The 12,203-nt window shown below is 44.3% G+C and overlaps 1 protein-coding gene across 1 annotated transcript in view; it reads left to right on the plus strand.

Moving 5' to 3' along the window:
* LOC118359423 (laminin subunit alpha-5-like) overlaps nt 1-12,203 on the plus strand; it is a 301,123-nt gene that overhangs the window by 154,102 nt on the left and 134,818 nt on the right. The window contains 1 exon segment of the mRNA XM_052484170.1: nt 11,024-11,127. Within this exon segment, the coding sequence (XP_052340130.1) occupies nt 11,024-11,127 (104 nt within the window).

Genomic DNA, 12,203 nt, shown 5'->3' on the forward strand with positions numbered 1-12,203 from the left:
CATGTTGTTGTTGTTGTTGTTGTTGTGGTTGTTGTTGTGTAAGGTCCATCGTCCTCCATGTTGTTGTTGTTGTTGTTGTTGTTGTTGTTGTGTAAGGTCCATCGTCCTCCATGTTGTTGTTGTTGTTGTTGTGGTTGTTGTTGTGTAAGGTCCATCGTCCTCCATGTTGTTGTTGTTGTTGTTGTTGTTGTGTAAGGTCCATCGTCCTCCATGTTGTTGTTGTTGTTGTTGTTGTTGTGTAATGTCCATCGTCCTCCATGTTGTTGTTGTGGTTGTTGTTGTGTAATGTCCATCGTCCTCCATGTTGTTGTTGTTGTTGTTGTTGTTGTGTAATGTCCATCGTCCTCCATGTTGTTGTTGTTGTTGTTGTTGTGTAATGTCCATCGTCCTCCATGTTGTTGTTGTTGTTGTGGTTGTTGTTGTGTAAGGTCCATCGTCCTCCATGTTGTTGTTGTTGTTGTTGTGTAATGTCCATCGTCCTCCATGTTGTTGTTGTGGTTGTTGTTGTGTAATGTCCATCGTCCTCCATGTTGTTGTTGTTGTTGTTGTTGTTGTTGTTGTGTAATGTCCATCGTCCTCCATGTTGTTGTTGTGTAATGTCCATCGTCCTCCATGTTGTTGTTGTTGTTGTTGTTGTGTAAGGTCCATTGTCCTCCATGTTGTTGTTGTTGTTGTTGTTGTGTAAGGTCCATCGTCCTCCATGTTGTTGTTGTTGTTGTTGTTGTTGTTGTGTAATGTCCATCGTCCTCCATGTTGTTGTTGTTGTTGTTGTTGTTGTGTAAGGTCCATCGTCCTCCATGTTGTTGTTGTTGTTGTTGTGTAAGGTCCATCGTCCTCCATGTTGTTGTTGTTGTTGTTGTTGTTGTGTAAGGTCCATCGTCCTCCATGTTGGTGTTGTTGTTGTTGTTGTTGTGTAAGGTCCATCGTCCTCCATGTTGTTGTTGTTGTTGTTGTGTAAGGTCCATCGTCCTCCATGTTGTTGTTGTTGTTGTTGTGTAAGGTCCATCGTCCTCCATGTTGTTTTTGTTGTTGTTGTGTAAGGTCCATCATCCTCCATGTTGTTGTTGTTGTGGTTGTGGTTGTTGTGTAAGGTCCATCGTCCTCCATGTTGTTGTTGTGGTTGTTGTTGTTGTTGTTGTTGTGTAATGTCCATCATCCTCCATGTTGTTGTTGTTGTTGTGTAATGTCCATCATCCTCCATGTTGTTGTTGTTGTTGTTGTTGTTGTGTAAGGTCCATCGTCCTCCATGTTGTTGTTGTTGTTGTTGTTGTGTAAGGTCCATCGTCCTCCATGTTGTTGTTGTTGTTGTTGTTGTGTAAGGTCCATCATCCTCCATGTTGTTGTTGTTGTTGTTGTTGTTGTGTAAGGTCCATCGTCCTCCATGTTGTTGTTGTTGTTGTTGTTGTGTAAGGTCCATCGTCCTCCATGTTGTTGTTGTTGTTGTTGTGTAAGGTCCATCGTCCTCCATGTTGTTGTTGTTGTTGTTGTGTAAGGTCCATCGTCCTCCATGTTGTTGTTGTTGTTGTTGTGTAAGGTCCATCGTCCTCCATGTTGTTGTTGTTGTTGTGTAAGGTCCATCGTCCTCCATGTTGTTGTTGTTGTTGTTGTTGTTGTTGTGTAAGGTCCATCGTCCTCCATGTTGTTGTTGTTGTTGTGTAAGGTCCATCGTCCTCCATGTTGTTGTTGTTGTTGTTGTTGTGTAAGGTCCATCGTCCTCCATGTTGTTGTTGTTGTGTAAGGTCCATTGTCCTCCATGTTGTTGTTGTTGTTGTTGTTGTGTAAGGTCCATCGTCCTCCATGTTGTTGTTGTTGTTGTTGTGGTTGTTGTGTAAGGTCCATCGTCCTCCATGTTGTTGTTGTTGTTGTTGTTGTTGTTGTGTAAGGTCCATCGTCCTCCATGTTGTTGTTGTTGTTGTTGTGTAAGGTCCATCGTCCTCCATGTTGTTGTTGTTGTTGTTGTTGTGTAAGGTCCATCGTCCTCCATGTTGTTGTTGTTGTTGTTGTTGTGTAAGGTCCATCGTCCTCCATGTTGTTGTTGTTGTTGTTGTTGTGTAAGGTCCATCGTCCTCCATGTTGTTGTTGTTGTTGTTGTTGTGTAAGGTCCATCGTCCTCCATGTTGTTGTTGTTGTTGTTGTTGTGTAAGGTCCATCGTCCTCCATGTTGTTGTTGTTGTTGTTGTTGTTGTTGTGTAAGGTCCATCGTCCTCCATGTTGTTGTTGTTGTTGTTGTTGTTGTGTAAGGTCCATCGTCCTCCATGTTGTTGTTGTTGTTGTTGTTGTGTAAGGTCCATCGTCCTCCATGTTGTTGTTGTTGTTGTTGTTGTGTAAGGTCCATCGTCCTCCATGTTGTTGTTGTTGTTGTTGTTGTTGTGTAAGGTCCATCGTCCTCCATGTTGTTGTTGTTGTTGTTGTTGTGTAAGGTCCATCGTCCTCCATGTTGTTGTTGTTGTTGTTGTTGTGTAAGGTCCATCGTCCTCCATGTTGTTGTTGTTGTTGTTGTTGTGTAAGGTCCATCGTCCTCCTTGTTGTTGTTGTTGTTGTTGTGTAAGGTCCATCGTCCTCCATGTTGTTGTTGTTGTTGTGTAAGGTCCATCGTCCTCCATGTTGTTGTTGTTGTTGTTGTTGTGTAAGGTCCATCGTCCTCCATGTTGTTGTTGTTGTTGTTGTGTAAGGTCCATCGTCCTCCATGTTTGTTGTTGTTGTTGTTGTTGTGTAAGGTCCATCGTCCTCCATGTTGTTGTTGTTGTTGTTGTTGTGTAAGGTCCATCGTCCTCCATGTTGTTGTTGTTGTTGTTGTTGTTGTGTAAGGTCCATCGTCCTCCATGTTGTTGTTGTTGTTGTTGTTGTTGTGTAAGGTCCATCGTCCTCCATGTTGTTGTTGTTGTTGTTGTGTAATGTCCATCGTCCTCCATGTTGTTGTTGTTGTTGTGTAAGGCCCATCGTCCTCCATGTTGTTGTTGTTGTTGTGTAAGGTCCATCGTCCTCCATGTTGTGGTTGTTGTTGTGTAATGTCCATCGTCCTCCATGTTGTTGTTGTTGTTGTTGTTGTTGTTGTGTAATGTCCATCGTCCTCCATGTTGTTGTTGTTGTTGTTGTTGTTGTTGTTGTGTAATGTCCATCGTCCTCCATGTTGTTGTTGTTGTTGTGTAATGTCCATCGTCCTCCATGTTGTTGTTGTTGTTGTTGTTGTTGTTGTGTAATGTCCATCGTCCTCCATGTTGTTGTTGTTGTTGTGTAAGGTCCATCGTCCTCCATGTTGTTGTTGTTGTTGTTGTTGTTGTGTAAGGTCCATCGTCCTCCATGTTGTTGTTGTTGTTGTTGTGTAAGGTCCATCATCCTCCATGTTGTTGTTGTTGTTGTTGTGGTTGTTGTTGTGTAAGGTCCATCGTCCTCCATGTTGTTGTTGTTGTGTAATGTCCATCGTCCTCCATGTTGTTGTTGTTGTTGTTGTTGTGTAATGTCCATCGTCCTCCATGTTGTTGTTGTTGTTGTTGTTGTGTAAGGTCCATCGTCCTCCATGTTGTTGTTGTTGTTGTTGTTGTGTAAGGTCCATCGTCCTCCATGTTGTTGTTGTTGTTGTTGTTGTTGTGTAATGTCCATCGTCCTCCATGTTGTTGTTGTTGTTGTTGTTGTGTAAGGTCCATCGTCCTCCATGTTGTTGTTGTTGTTGTTGTGTAAGGTCCATCGTCCTCCATGTTGTTGTTGTTGTTGTTGTTGTTGTGTAAGGTCCATCGTCCTCCATGTTGGTGTTGTTGTTGTTGTTGTTGTGTAAGGTCCATCGTCCTCCATGTTGTTGTTGTTGTTGTTGTGTAAGGTCCATCGTCCTCCATGTTGTTGTTGTTGTTGTTGTGTAAGGTCCATCGTCCTCCATGTTGTTTTTGTTGTTGTTGTGTAAGGTCCATCATCCTCCATGTTGTTGTGGTTGTGGTTGTTGTGTAAGGTCCATCGTCCTCCATGTTGTTGTTGTGGTTGTTGTTGTTGTTGTTGTTGTGTAATGTCCATCATCCTCCATGTTGTTGTTGTTGTTGTGTAATGTCCATCATCCTCCATGTTGTTGTTGTTGTTGTTGTTGTTGTTGTTGTTGTGTAATGTCCATCATCCTCCATGTTGTTGTTGTTGTTGTTGTTGTTGTGTAAGGTCCATCGTCCTCCATGTTGTTGTTGTTGTTGTTGTTGTGTAAGGTCCATCGTCCTCCATGTTGTTGTTGTTGTTGTTGTTGTGTAAGGTCCATCATCCTCCATGTTGTTGTTGTTGTTGTTGTTGTTGTGTAAGGTCCATCGTCCTCCATGTTGTTGTTGTTGTTGTTGTTGTGTAAGGTCCATCGTCCTCCATGTTGTTGTTGTTGTTGTTGTGTAAGGTCCATCGTCCTCCATGTTGTTGTTGTTGTTGTTGTTGTTGTGTAAGGTCCATCGTCCTCCATGTTGTTGTTGTTGTGTAAGGTCCATCGTCCTCCATGTTGTTGTTGTTGTTGTGTAAGGTCCATCGTCCTCCATGTTGTTGTTGTTGTTGTTGTTGTTGTGTAAGGTCCATCGTCCTCCATGTTGTTGTTGTTGTTGTGTAAGGACCATCGTCCTCCATGTTGTTGTTGTTGTTGTTGTTGTGTAAGGTCCATCGTCCTCCATGTTGTTGTTGTTGTGTAAGGTCCATTGTCCTCCATGTTGTTGTTGTTGTTGTTGTTGTGTAAGGTCCATCGTCCTCCATGTTGTTGTTGTTGTTGTTGTGGTTGTTGTGTAAGGTCCATCGTCCTCCATGTTGTTGTTGTTGTTGTTGTTGTTGTTGTGTAAGGTCCATCGTCCTCCATGTTGTTGTTGTTGTGTAAGGTCCATCGTCCTCCATGTTGTTGTTGTTGTTGTTGTTGTTGTGTAAGGTCCATCGTCCTCCATGTTGTTGTTGTTGTTGTTGTTGTGTAAGGTCCATCGTCCTCCATGTTGTTGTTGTTGTTGTTGTTGTGTAAGGTCCATCGTCCTCCATGTTGTTGTTGTTGTTGTTGTTGTGTAAGGTCCATCGTCCTCCATGTTGTTGTTGTTGTTGTTGTTGTGTAAGGTCCATCGTCCTCCATGTTGTTGTTGTTGTTGTTGTTGTGTAAGGTCCATCGTCCTCCATGTTGTTGTTGTTGTTGTTGTTGTGTAAGGTCCATCGTCCTCCATGTTGTTGTTGTTGTTGTTGTTGTGTAAGGTCCATTGTCCTCCATGTTGTTGTTGTTGTTGTTGTTGTTGTTGTGTAAGGTCCATCGTCCTCCATGTTGTTGTTGTTGTTGTTGTTGTTGTGTAAGGTCCATCGTCCTCCATGTTGTTGTTGTTGTTGTTGTTGTGTAAGGTCCATCGTCCTCCATGTTGTTGTTGTTGTTGTTGTGTAAGGTCCATCGTCCTCCATGTTGTTGTTGTTGTTGTTGTTGTGTAAGGTCCATCGTCCTCCATGTTGTTGTTGTTGTTGTTGTTGTGTAAGGTCCATCGTCCTCCATGTTGTTGTTGTTGTTGTTGTTGTGTAAGGTCCATCGTCCTCCATGTTGTTGTTGTTGTTGTTGTTGTGTAAGGTCCATCGTCCTCCATGTTGTTGTTGTTGTTGTGTAAGGTCCATCGTCCTCCATGTTGTTGTTGTTGTTGTGTAAGGTCCATCGTCCTCCATGTTGTTGTTGTTGTTGTTGTGTAAGGTCCATCGTCCTCCATGTTGTGGTTGTTGTTGTGTAAGGTCCATCGTCCTCCATGTTGTTGTTGTTGTTGTTGTTGTGTAAGGTCCATCGTCCTCCATGTTGTTGTTGTTGTTGTTGTTGTGTAAGGTCCATCGTCCTCCATGTTGTTGTTGTTGTTGTTGTTGTGTAAGGTCCATCGTCCTCCATGTTGTTGTTGTTGTTGTTGTGTAAGGTCCATCGTCCTCCATGTTGTTGTTGTTGTTGTTGTGTAATGTCCATCGTCCTCCATGTTGTTGTTGTTGTTGTTGTTGTGTAAGGCCCATCGTCCTCCATGTTGTTGTTGTTGTTGTGTAAGGTCCATCGTCCTCCATGTTGTGGTTGTTGTTGTGTAATGTCCATCGTCCTCCATGTTGTTGTTGTTGTTGTTGTTGTTGTTGTGTAATGTCCATCGTCCTCCATGTTGTTGTTGTTGTTGTTGTTGTTGTGTAATGTCCATCGTCCTCCATGTTGTTGTTGTTGTTGTGTAATGTCCATCGTCCTCCATGTTGTTGTTGTTGTTGTTGTTGTGTAATGTCCATCGTCCTCCATGTTGTGGTTGTTGTTGTGTAAGGTCCATCGTCCTCCATGTTGTTGTTGTTGTTGTTGTTGTTGTGTAAGGTCCATCGTCCTCCATGTTGTTGTTGTTGTTGTTGTGTAAGGTCCATCATCCTCCATGTTGTTGTTGTTGTTGTTGTGGTTGTTGTTGTGTAAGGTCCATCGTCCTCCATGTTGTTGTTGTTGTTGTTGTTGTTGTGTAATGTCCATCGTCCTCCATGTTGTTGTTGTTGTTGTTGTGTAATGTCCATCGTCCTCCATGTTGTTGTTGTGGTTGTTGTTGTGTAAGGTCCATCGTCCTCCATGTTGTTGTTGTTGTTGTTGTTTAATGTCCATTGTCCTCCATGTTGTTGTTGTTGTTGTTGTTGTGTAATGTCCATCGTCCTCCATGTTGTTGTTGTTGGTTGTTGTTGTGTAAGGTCCATCGTCCTCCATGTTGTTGTTGTTGTTGTTGTGTAAGGTCCATCATCCTCCATGTTGTTGTTGTGGTTGTTGTTGTGTAAGGTCCATCGTCCTCCATGTTGTTGTTGTTGTTGTTGTTGTGTAATGTCCATAGTCCTCCATGTTGTTGTTGTTGTTGTTGTTGTGTAATGTCCATCGTCCTCCATGTTGTTGTTGTGGTTGTTGTTGTGTAAGGTCCATCGTCCTCCATGTTGTTGTTGTTGTTGTTGTGTAAGGTCCATCGTCCTCCATGTTGTTGTTGTTGTTGTGTAAGGTCCATCGTCCTCCATGTTGTTGTTGTTGTTGTTGTTGTGTAAGGTCCATCGTCCTCCATGTTGTTGTTGTTGTGTAAGGTCCATCGTCCTCCATGTTGTTGTTGTTGTTGTTGTTGTTGTTGTGTAAGGTCCATCGTCCTCCATGTTGTGGTTGTTGTTGTGTAAGGTCCATCATCCTCCATGTTGTGGTTGTTGTTGTGTAAGGTCCATCGTCCTCCATGTTGTTGTTGTTGTTGTTGTTGTTGTTGTGTAAGGTCCATCGTCCTCCATGTTGTTGTTGTGGTTGTTGTTGTGTAAGGTCCATCGTCCTCCATGTTGTTGTTGTTGTTGTTGTTGTGTAAGGTCCATCGTCCTCCATGTTGTTGTTGTGGTTGTTGTTGTGTAAGGTCCATCGTCCTCCATGTTGTTGTTGTTGTTGTGGTTGTTGTTGTGTAAGGTCCATCGTCCTCCATGTTGTTGTTGTTGTTGTTGTGTAATGTCCATCGTCCTCCATGTTGTTGTTGTTGTTGTTGTTGTGTAATGTCCATCGTCCTCCATGTTGTTGTTGTGGTTGTTGTTGTGTAATGTCCATCGTCCTCCATGTTGTTGTTGTTGTTGTGTAAGGTCCATCGTCCTCCATGTTGTTGTTGTTGTTGTTGTTGTGTAAGGTCCATCGTCCTCCATGTTGTTGTTGTTGTTGGTTGTTGTTGTGTAAGGTCCATCGTCCTCCATGTTGTTGTTGTTGTTGTGTAAGGTCCATCGTCCTCCATGTTGTTGTTGTTGTTGTTGTTGTTGTGTAAGGTCCATCGTCCTCCATGTTGTTGTTGTTGTTGTTGTGTAAGGTCCATCGTCCTCCATGTTGTTGTTGTTGTTGTTGTGTAAGGTCCATCGTCCTCCATGTTGTTGTTGTTGTTGTTGTTGTTGTTGTTGTGTAATGTCCATCGTCCTCCATGTTGTTGTTGTTGTTGTTGTGTAAGGTCCATCGTCCTCCATGTTGTTGTTGTTGTTGTTGTTGTTGTTGTGTAAGGTCCATCGTCCTCCATGTTGTTGTTGTTGTTGTTGTTGTTGTGTAATGTCCATCGTCCTCCATGTTGTTGTTGTTGTTGTTGTTGTGTAATGTCCATCGTCCTCCATGTTGTGGTTGTTGTTGTGTAAGGTCCATCGTCCTCCATGTTGTTGTTGTTGTTGTTGTTGTTGTGTAAGGTCCATCGTCCTCCATGTTGTTGTTGTTGTTGTTGTGTAAGGTCCATCATCCTCCATGTTGTTGTTGTTGTTGTTGTGGTTGTTGTTGTGTAAGGTCCATCGTCCTCCATGTTGTTGTTGTTGTTGTTGTTGTTGTGTAATGTCCATCGTCCTCCATGTTGTTGTTGTTGTTGTTGTGTAATGTCCATCGTCCTCCATGTTGTTGTTGTGGTTGTTGTTGTGTAAGGTCCATCGTCCTCCATGTTGTTGTTGTTGTTGTTGTTTAATGTCCATTGTCCTCCATGTTGTTGTTGTTGTTGTTGTTGTGTAATGTCCATCGTCCTCCATGTTGTTGTTGTGGTTGTTGTTGTGTAAGGTCCATCGTCCTCCATGTTGTTGTTGTTGTTGTTGTGTAAGGTCCATCATCCTCCATGTTGTTGTTGTGGTTGTTGTTGTGTAAGGTCCATCGTCCTCCATGTTGTTGTTGTTGTTGTTGTTGTTGTGTAATGTCCATAGTCCTCCATGTTGTTGTTGTTGTTGTTGTTGTGTAATGTCCATCGTCCTCCATGTTGTTGTTGTGGTTGTTGTTGTGTAAGGTCCATCGTCCTCCATGTTGTTGTTGTTGTTGTTGTGTAAGGTCCATCATCCTCCATGTTGTTGTTGTGGTTGTTGTTGTGTAAGGTCCATCGTCCTCCATGTTGTTGTTGTTGTTGTTGTTGTTGTTTAATGTCCATTGTCCTCCATGTTGTTGTTGTTGTTGTTGTTGTGTAATGTCCATCGTCCTCCATGTTGTTGTTGTGGTTGTTGTTGTGTAAGGTCCATCGTCCTCCATGTTGTTGTTGTTGTTGTTGTGTAAGGTCCATCATCCTCCATGTTGTTGTTGTGGTTGTTGTTGTGTAAGGTCCATCGTCCTCCATGTTGTTGTTGTTGTTGTTGTTGTGTAATGTCCATCGTCCTCCATGTTGTTGTTGTTGTTGTTGTTGTGTAATGTCCATCGTCCTCCATGTTGTGGTTGTTGTTGTGTAAGGTCCATCGTCCTCCATGTTGTTGTTGTTGTTGTTGTTGTTGTGTAAGGTCCATCGTCCTCCATGTTGTTGTTGTTGTTGTTGTGTAAGGTCCATCATCCTCCATGTTGTTGTTGTTGTTGTTGTGGTTGTTGTTGTGTAAGGTCCATCGTCCTCCATGTTGTTGTTGTTGTTGTTGTTGTTGTGTAATGTCCATCGTCCTCCATGTTGTTGTTGTTGTTGTTGTGTAATGTCCATCGTCCTCCATGTTGTTGTTGTGGTTGTTGTTGTGTAAGGTCCATCGTCCTCCATGTTGTTGTTGTTGTTGTTGTTTAATGTCCATTGTCCTCCATGTTGTTGTTGTTGTTGTTGTTGTGTAATGTCCATCGTCCTCCATGTTGTTGTTGTGGTTGTTGTTGTGTAAGGTCCATCGTCCTCCATGTTGTTGTTGTTGTTGTTGTGTAAGGTCCATCATCCTCCATGTTGTTGTTGTTGTTGTTGTTGTGTAAGGTCCATCGTCCTCCATGTTGTTGTTGTTGTTGTTGTTGTTGTGTAATGTCCATAGTCCTCCATGTTGTTGTTGTTGTTGTTGTTGTGTAATGTCCATCGTCCTCCATGTTGTTGTTGTGGTTGTTGTTGTGTAAGGTCCATCGTCCTCCATGTTGTTGTTGTTGTTGTTGTTGTGTAAGGTCCATCGTCCTCCATGTTGTTGTTGTTGTTGTGTAAGGTCCATGTCCTCCATGTTGTTGTTGTTGTTGTTGTTGTGTAAGGTCCATGTCCTCCATGTTGTTGTTGTTGTGTAAGGTCCATCGTCCTCCATGTTGTTGTTGTTGTTGTTGTTGTTGTTGTGTAAGGTCCATCGTCCTCCATGTTGTGGTTGTTGTTGTGTAAGGTCCATCATCCTCCATGTTGTGGTTGTTGTTGTGTAAGGTCCATCGTCCTCCATGTTGTTGTTGTTGTTGTTGTTGTTGTTGTGTAAGGTCCATCGTCCTCCATGTTGTTGTTGTGGTTGTTGTTGTGTAAGGTCCATGTCCTCCATGTTGTTGTTGTTGTTGTTGTTGTGTAAGGTCCATCGTCCTCCATGTTGTTGTTGTGGTTGTTGTTGTGTAAGGTCCATCGTCCTCCATGTTGTTGTTGTTGTTGTGGTTGTTGTTGTGTAAGGTCCATCGTCCTCCATGTTGTTGTTGTTGTTGTTGTGTAATGTCCATCGTCCTCCATGTTGTTGTTGTTGTTGTTGTTGTGTAATGTCCATCGTCCTCCATGTTGTTGTTGTGGTTGTTGTTGTGTAATGTCCATCGTCCTCCATGTTGTTGTTGTTGTTGTGTAAGGTCCATCGTCCTCCATGTTGTTGTTGTTGTTGTTGTTGTGTAAGGTCCATCGTCCTCCATGTTGTTGTTGTTGTTGTGGTTGTTGTTGTGTAAGGTCCATCGTCCTCCATGTTGTTGTTGTTGTTGTGTAAGGTCCATCGTCCTCCATGTTGTTGTTGTTGTTGTTGTGTAAGGTCCATCGTCCTCCATGTTGTTGTTGTTGTTGTTGTGTAAGGTCCATCGTCCTCCATGTTGTTGTTGTTGTTGTTGTGTAAGGTCCATCGTCCTCCATGTTGTTGTTGTTGTTGTTGTTGTTGTTGTTGTGTAATGTCCATCGTCCTCCATGTTGTTGTTGTTGTTGTTGTGTAAGGTCCATCGTCCTCCATGTTGTTGTTGTTGTTGTTGTTGTTGTTGTGTAAGGTCCATCGTCCTCCATGTTGTTGTTGTTGTTGTTGTTGTTGTTGTTGTTGTGTAAGGTCCATCGTCCTCCCTGTAGGACAACTTGGTGTTATTGCCCAGTGCATAATACATTGCGACACAGGACATTTGCCATCATGTATATGATTTAAATGGATGCCTTGTGATTGATGTGGAGTCTGTTTTTAAACCCAGGACTACCTGGTGCTCCTGCCCAGTGCCTACTATGAAGCTCCCATTCTCCAGATCAAAGTGACTGAGCCATGCTCATACAGGCCTGCAACGGATACTAGCCACAAGTAGGTCCTCTTCCACCTCCTCCTCTTCTTCCTCCTCCTCTACCTTCCTCCTCCTCTACCCTCCTCCTCCTCTACCCTCCTCCTCCTCTACCCTCCTCCTCTTCTATCCTCCTCCTCCTCTACCCTCCTCTTCTTCCCCCTCCTCCTCCTCCTCTTCCCCCTCCTCCTCTACCCTCCTCTTCTTCCTCCTCCTCCTCCTCCTCCTCCTCTACCCTCCTCTTCTTCCCCCTCCTACTCCTTATCCTCTACCCTCCTCCTCCTCTACCCTCCTCCTCTTCTATCCTCCTCCTCCTCTACCCTCCTCCTCTTCTATCCTCCTCCTCCTCTACCCTCCTCTTCTTCCCCCTCCTCCTCCTCTACCCTCCTCCTCCTCTACCCTCCTCCTCTTCTATCCTCCTCCTCCTCTACCCTCCTCCTCTTCCACCTCCTCTTCCACCTCCTCTACCCTCCTCCTCTTCCACCTCCTCCTCTACCCTCCTCTTCTTCCCCCTCCTCCTCCTCCTCTACCCTCCTCCTCTTCCTCCTCCTCTACCTTCCTCTTCCTCTATCCTCCTCCTCTACCCTCCTCCTCTTCCACCTCCTCCTCTACCCTCCTCCTCCTCTACCCTCCTCGTCTTCCACCTCCTCCTCTTCTTTCTCCTCCTCTACCCTCCTCCTCTACCCTCCTCCTCCTCCACCTCCTCCTCTTCTTCCCCTTCTCCTCCTCCTCTTCCCCTCCTCCTCTACCCTCCTCTTCTTCCCCCTCCTCCTCCTCCTCCTCTTCCACCTCCTCCTCTACCCTCCTCTTCTTCCCCATCCTCCTCCTCCTCCTCTACCCTCCTCCTCCTCTACCCTCCTCCTCTTCTATCCTCCTCCTCCTCTACCCTCCTCCTCTTCCACCTCCTCTTCCACCTCCTCTACCCTCCTCCTCTTCCACCTCCTCTTCCACCTCCTCTACCCTCCTCCTCTTCCACCTCCTCCTCTGCCCTCCTCTTCTTCCCCCTCCTCCTCCTCCTCTACCCTCCTACTCTCCCTCCTCCTCTACCTTCCTCTTCCTCTATCCTCCTCCTCTACCCTCCTCCTCTTCCACCTCCTTC

This window comes from Oncorhynchus keta, chromosome 28 (genome assembly GCF_023373465.1).
Source record: "Oncorhynchus keta strain PuntledgeMale-10-30-2019 chromosome 28, Oket_V2, whole genome shotgun sequence".
Taxonomy (NCBI): Eukaryota; Metazoa; Chordata; class Actinopteri; order Salmoniformes; family Salmonidae; genus Oncorhynchus; species Oncorhynchus keta.